General features: G+C 45.2%; 1 protein-coding gene across 3 annotated transcripts in view; it reads right to left on the bottom strand.

Annotated features, from left to right (window-relative positions):
• Positions 1-3516: 3516 nt before the first annotated feature.
• LOC144798454 (transmembrane protein 272-like) overlaps positions 3517-7428 on the bottom strand; it is a 138147-nt gene continuing 134235 nt past the window's right edge. For all 3 annotated transcript variants that reach the window (XM_078669341.1, XM_078669340.1, XM_078669339.1), the window contains one exon: positions 3517-4076. In XM_078669341.1, coding sequence (XP_078525467.1) covers positions 3874-4076 — 203 coding nt within the window. In that variant the 3' untranslated portion in view covers positions 3517-3873. The remainder of the gene's footprint in view (positions 4077-7428) is intronic.

Raw genomic sequence — 7428 nt, 5'->3', positions numbered from 1 at the left:
CACCCCTGGCTGGCCATCCAAACTGACACAACTGGCTGATTACTCAGCAGGGGCAAGGTCATGTAATCACCCTTGCTTAGGTATAGTATTCCTATGCCTACCATTATATAGACACATATGCACCTATAAATCACTACTATGGCAGGCCTTAACAATCCTGAAGGCAGAGTGATTGGTTTTATGTGAGATGAGGCTCTAGCATGAGCTGAGCCGGTCTGCAGCTTTCTGAACCATGTCCTTATAGCTGTTCTATGATATAGCCATACCATATACTCTTACGTGCATTATAATCCTCACGGTTGAATGCTAACTTTGATTTGGCTTTATCAAAACATGCCGTGTAAGGCGTCATACGCTTTGGAATACTACCCCCTCGCCAGTTCAGGGGACGGGGGTAGCATTCCACCCTTCTAGAGGGAGAAGACATGTTGTTCCTACTAATCCTGGTTAAAGTTAACCAGAGCGTCAGCATCACGAAATGGATGCTGCTGCCACAGACACAAGTCTGACCTACTGCTGCTGGGAGTCCCTCCAGCGAGGGAGGCTTGGACAATGGGTTTCCTGTCTTAGGAGGTGCTACCACCACCCCAGACAGGCCATAGTTTATTGGAGTAAGGAGGGCTGAATGAAAAGAGACACTGCCTGGGGCACACAAGGTGTCCCATGCACAGTACAGTTCAAACCGGTGCTGGGGCACTCCAGCCCCAGCTCTGGCGCGAAACTGGACAAAGGGAAAGGGGTGTAACCACCCCCTTCCCTGGTCCCACCCATAGGAGGGACCTAGCAGGTAATCCAGCCCCTAAATTTGGTATATAGGTAGGAGCTGAGTCCCAAGACTTAAGATTTATCCTGACTGAAACTTGAAACAAAACTCTGGACCTTCGACGTTCTACTTGAAGATAGAAGACTGAAGAATCTCCCTTGTGGTCAAGGAGTGACCACCCTGTGTAAGCAGGCACCATCAAGCGATCAACGGTTTGCTTTGTCGACGTTCCAGCCGGAGCCCGAGCACAGAGCTTGACAAGACAAGGACTTCCCGACTTCCAACAGCCCGATACACAGTCACAGCAGAGCTGAGACCCATGAATGCGACGAGAGATGTGGGACCGGCCATCTTGGAAAGCCAGCAATTTGCTTTCCGTGCAACTTCTGAGGCACCCTCGAAGTTGTGTATTGGGGATTGATAAGCTCCAGCCCAGAGCACCAACTGCTCCGAAGATCAGCCCTCCACGAGTTCTGCGTGGGGCCCTTCTTCATTTTCCTGCTTGACGCGTCTGTCCGGTCACTTGCCCGTTGGCTAGTGGCCTCTGACAACGAACCCTTTGATTTACACCACTGGTCTGGTTGCTCCAGATTGGCCCCTGCTTCCCTGAAAAGGAGAAGCCCATCAGACCTTGCAGGTCTGATCCAGAAGCCATCTTAGATTCCTGTGTGGGTTGCCTTTGCCAAGGCTTGTTGACTCCAACCTGGAAGCCGACGCCGCCGACGGCGAGAGCCTTTGTGGGACAGTCCGTATCCAGCTCCTAGTTGTCGTCAACACCTCCTGGTCCACGTGGCTGCAGAGACAAGCTTCACAACATCTCCTGATTGGTTCGCGACATCGCCTGGTTCCTTCCTAGTCACTGGCTAGTGACCCAGACTCTGTCCCCTCTGCTTTCAGGTACTCTTCATCCTTGATCCGCCCTTGGATCCAACCGGACACTTCCCTCCTGGTCGCCTGCAGCATCTTTCTTCAAGGCTCCATAGGATTCAGCGACTAAACCAGACACTTTGACACCTATGCACCCGCTTCCTGTGGGTGAGGTAACGTGAGTACTTCAGTGCTCCTGTGGGTATTTACTATCCTAGAGTCTAACTTTCAGGTAGCTTTCTCCTTGTCCATCCGGAGTGACCTATAAGAACTAATTTACAATTCTTTCGTTCCCATTCTAACTCTATGGTAACTCGCGTGTGTGTAAAGACATTGCACGCCCATCCCGTGGGCCTCCTGCTCCCTATCCTTTGTTAGTACAGCGTAGCCCCAGCAATTCTCCAGGCCCTAGGCCTATCCTTTGTTCGTGAGGTGATCTTATACCACTATTTTAGTATATGGTTCGAAGTGCCCCTAGCGCATTATTGTATTTTGTGCAACTTATTGTATGTTGATTAAGTATCTTGTTATGTGCTTGCGCCTCTGACCTCAAAGAGTTCTGAGTATTAATTTAGTAATAAATACATATATATTTTATATATATAACCTGTGTGGTGTCCTTTCATTCGGTATTAAAGGGATTCCATATGGTAAAACAGCTGGCTTCACATGCCCTCTTGAGTTTAGCCTAAGACTGCTTTGTCCATGCCACCACTAGGATAGCTGGTCTATAAGGTTGACTTTACAACCATCACCATAAGGGTTGTTTGGACTGGTGCAGGGTGCTCACTAGAATAGTGAACATCATAATACCATTAATCATGTAGTGCACCGACTCACATGGTATTCCATCACATGAACTAGCTCTTAGGCCTCTTTACGAGCTGCACTGTGGAAAGGTGGCAAAATCAGAGTCTTACTAAAATCTAAATCCATTTACAATAGGAGTCCTGGAATAATCACAGAGGCTATTATCAGAGTTCTGATATAATGAATGTGCTGCCACAATTTGTCACCCTCACTTTTCAGAGCATTCAAGAGTTCCCCAGAGAGCATTAACAAACTGCTTGCTTACCGCTCATTTAATGTGCACTGGGCCGCATCATGTGCGGCCGCTGCCTCTAAATCAGGCGACTATAATGGAATGGTAATGTCCACGGTGTATTCATTTTTTACCATTTCAAGATTGACTGTGTTGGTTCTAATCATCTTAACTCTTCAAAAAAGATACACTATGTACAATACTGTTGTGATATGGCTATCTGCTGCTATGTTTGATTTTATTTGTTATTGCAAGCATATGCCTGCCATGCATATGTTGTTGAGTTTTTTGGGGCTGCTTGGTTGTGCAAGTGGATAAATGCAAGAATGAGTCAGTGGGTGGATGAATGGATGTGTGAGTGCAAGAATAAGAGGCACTTTCATTATAAGCCAGACCGGTTGACATTTGCAAGGCTTGTTTACATTAAAGTTGACTGTCAGGCATATTTTCACAGAAACATTTACTCAAAGCCCCATATTACAGTTCAAGCCCATTTAATATTATATGCAGAAACAGTGCACGGTCTTAAAATGGAGTGTGAATTTGAACTTGGAGTGGCAAATTCTATGCAGGGAGGGACTTTTCTCACTGGAGTAGCAGAAAAAGATCCGGAGTGCAAGAACAGGATGATGCTCTACTCAAATAGCTGTATGGGTGTACCCTTTCTGGAGCTCTTCCGGCTGCCTTTGTCAGGAAGCCGGAAGGAGGGTGGAGGTCAAAGGTAAGCTAAGTTGGCCACTTCATCTTGGGCATCAGACCCAGGCGGTTGTTCTTAATTTATTCAGGAAGAGGATTGAGGCTGCAATAAAGATAATTCCTGATGGCATCAAAAACTGTCCTCTAATGATTACATTAGGCTTTTTATTGGAAAATATTGGTGTTTAATGACTTCAAATGACACACATTCAATGACACGCCCAGTGATCAGGTCTTTGTGACCTTTAGTTTGTCAACCTCATACTCGTACATTTGGCTTCTATTGGTTTTAATAGACTCCTTTTGGTCTTTGTTTATTGGGTCCATAGGGTTTTCTTTCGCCCAGTACAACCTGTTGCAACAGGAACCAGAAGAGCTGCTGTTGGGACAGAAAAAGGAGTAGACCAGTAAATAATCATTATTAGATGACGTCAGCTGAACTGACACCCAACAATACCAGGTCTACTGAAATGTCAATCATGAGTTGGGATTCAGCGCTATATTTCTACTCAGGGACTTCCGAAGAGGCTCTGGACGACATGCAACAGGCGCAGAGAGACATACCACAGCCAATGGCGAACAGTCCAAGGAAAATGTACACCAACGTTGTAATCCAGAAGGCGTAGAGGTAGAGCCCCTTGCGGCAGTAGTTTGCAGCAGTGGGGTCTGCATAATTTGGGGCATAAATGGAATAAATCCAAACGTTGCCTGCGTGAGAAAGAGAGAGAGATAAACATCTAATTACAAGTAATGAATAAAAACAGATTGTACTTCGTATACGCTCAAGACCAACATAGTTTTATACTCCTTTTTTCTAAACTCTATCTTGGCAACAAAAGGGGAGTTAGTAAGGAACAAAACCGGAAGAGATCAGAAAGAAAAGAGAAAAACTGTCCAGCAGGAAACAAGATGACAGTGAGGCCGAAGGGAGGCACAAAGGAAAAGGGTGAGAGAATGAGAGGCGGAGAGGGACTGGAAAGAGTAAAACACAGGAAAGAATGGAGACTAAATGAGGAGAAGAGAGGAAGTATATGACTGCAGGATGACTGCATCAAAGAGACTGCTACAGCTTATCAGAAACATCCAGAGACCTGAACAAACAAGTGAACTCTAGTCATTCCCCTCCAGCGTTAGTTGTTGGAATGAGACTTCTATGCATGAATATGTTCTCTTTTCAACTTCACTTTCTGCCACTGTTCCATCCCTTGCCAACTGGATATTTTTTCCAACTTCATAAAGCATTACTATAGACTACAAGTCAACCTGTTACTGACAGACATTGAGGTCTGGCTTGGCAGTTCGGGCTGGACTGTTCCCATGAGGCAAGAGGGTCAAGACTGATTTGCATATAGTTGGGTCTGAACTGGGGTCGCAAAGTGAGTTAAAGAACGATGATGGATTCAACCCAGATCTGTGACAGGGGGGTGAGTGTCTCAAAGGTTTTAGTGCTCCCTCCATCATGTCCTTGTGTTTGCAACACAACAATGATACCAATACACCAGAGTTTACGTAGCAGAAACAAACAGACTTTATGAAAAAAGTGTACTTTTTAGTAGTCATTTTTAATATCAACACTAACACGTTTCAATATTGCAAGATATACACAACTATCAGTGTACAGGTAGGCTAGACAGTGGTATTGATGTGCAGGCATGTAGCATGCGTGCCCAGTATATAGAATAGGTCAGGTCTTCACCAATCATTTTTCGGGGCTTTGGAGCCCCCTCTTTTTGGTGTAGGTCTTTTCTCCAAGGGTCCAGATGCCCTTTAGGCATCAGAAGATTTGGAGGAGAAATGTATACGTGTGTGATGAATCATTGCAGAAAAACAGGTCTTCTGTCCCACATGGACCTCAGGCAGAGGACCTGTACCCCCCCCCCCCCCCCCCCCCACATTACCACGATTGGGAGGCTCCAACACAAGGCTGTGTATCTACTGGGGAGCAGGATATCTCCGGCATGTCCTAGTAGCACCACCAGGAGTGAGGGTCTGTCTTCAGCTGTGTCATCAAGTGTAATTCACTGAAAAGCCGTTTCCAAAAAGCAGTCACTCGTGGCATTACTAGGACGAGTGTATGAAATCAGCTTCACTCTGTGAACATCTGAGTCTTGTTGCATTCTTGATAATCCCAATAGCTTTAAACTCTGTTGGGGAGTTATTTTATCAAATAAGATATCAGACCTCGACGAGTGCATGTTTATTATTCAGCAACATACCGTTTACCTGGGCACAAACAAAGGCCCACTGTTCATCTGCCTGCAAAGTTTCTAGGTGTCTTACGAAGAGCCGTCTGCCCCAGAGAAGAAGAGAGACTGTAATACCCCATCTGTTTGCCGGCTAGTTTTGTGCCTCAGATGTGCCCTGACACCATCATTGGTGTGGAGTTACAATAGAAGTAGCAATGGAGTGTTTCACTGGACCAATGAAACCAGAAGCTTGTGATGTGCGCTGAAGCACCACAATGCAAAGTTATGAAAGTTGAGCTGGGGGTCCACCAGGTAGGGTCAATGTTGGTCATTCCACTGTGTGCTGCCTGTCTACCCATGCCAAGATTAGCATTAGGTATTTTAGGTTCATGACAAAACAAGACTGATGGAGTGATGGGCATGTTCATGAACAGCTAGGAGCCTGGAAGGATCACCATTCTCACAAGGACAATATGCTCAGCCAAGGAAAGAGGCAAAGTCAGATAATTTGTTAAATGTTACCCTGTTGTTGTCTTTAAACATGTTTTGCATCACACACAGAGCAAAATATCCTCTGCATGGAAGAATAGCAAAAAGCACCACCCTTCAAACTGTATGCCTCTCTAATGAGGTGTGTGCACACCAAGGGAACAGCAGTGGGGATAAGGGGCATCCCGGTCGAGTATCTCACGTTATATCAAACGGTACAGTGAAGCTCAATAAATCTAACTGCAGTGGTGGAGCATGTAAAGAGCAGGGTGATCCATGCCACTAGCCTGACACCCATCCCCATTCTATGCAGCATCGCACTCTTGTAGCCCCATTTCAGGGAGTCAAAAACATATGTCAAAAAAGACTGCAGCACCCCTCCCCTCTTGATGCAGCAGTTCTAAAGACATTAAGAAAACTCGCAGACTGCATGCTGCTGAGTTTTTGTATCGGTGACGGGTTTAGATTATGTACAGGAAGTGATGGCGCTGTAGCATGTGCGTAAAGAGTCCAGAATGTGGTTAGCGAGTACACGGTGCAAACAGGTCAGTGGAGAACAAACCCAAACAAGAAACAACCACTGCATGAGTGTGAAGAAATAATGAAGGTTGACATCCCGAGTTTCATGCAGATGGATTTATAAATCAATCCAGATCAGTACAGAAAGAAACAAACCAGCCGTGTTTCGTCACAACACAGGGACAAATCCAGGCAAGTCATAATGATATTAGGAAGTATGTTATCAATGTTGATTCATAATAAAGTTCTGTAGAAACTACAGGATGCTTCTGGATTGCTCTGTTTCAACAGAGTTATTATCACTGCCTCTGAAGTGCTGGGGGAGTTAACCCTTGAAATATGCGAGCTTTATGTGGCAGAAATGCGCAATTCAGTTGTGAGCACATCTGCTCATGGTGCTCCCCCAGGCATGTGCCCAACCATGTTTTAAAGTAAACATATCTTCCTTTCTACCTATTTCCAGCCAGGCCATAGTTTATTTATCTCAGTATGCTGTGGTCATTATCTCATTATATGGTATCCGAGAGGAGTGTGTAGTCTCATACTATTATCTAAACCAGAATAACATAAAAGGGCCTTTTCTATCAACTGCCCTTTCTATCAACGTATTATCACTGGCAGCACAGGAGGGATTTAGCATTCAGGCCAGGGTCCTACAGGGCATTTTCCTTATCCATAGGTGCTGGAGGTGGAACATTTTCCCTAAAATCCAACTTCATGCCCAGTGTTTTTTTTCTAAATTCAAGATGTACAGTATGTAAGTTTAACATCATAGCTGTCTCACCAGATTGAGTGTCTTGTCTCTCAAGATCCTAAATTGTGGATTTTAAGATATTTAGCTATTTCCGAGTTACTTTAGGGCCCAT

Source organism: Lissotriton helveticus, chromosome 12 (genome assembly GCF_964261635.1).
Source record: "Lissotriton helveticus chromosome 12, aLisHel1.1, whole genome shotgun sequence".
Taxonomy (NCBI): domain Eukaryota; kingdom Metazoa; phylum Chordata; class Amphibia; order Caudata; family Salamandridae; genus Lissotriton; species Lissotriton helveticus.
Note: the sequence above shows the minus strand (reverse complement) of the source record. Positions and strands in the feature narration are given on the sequence as shown.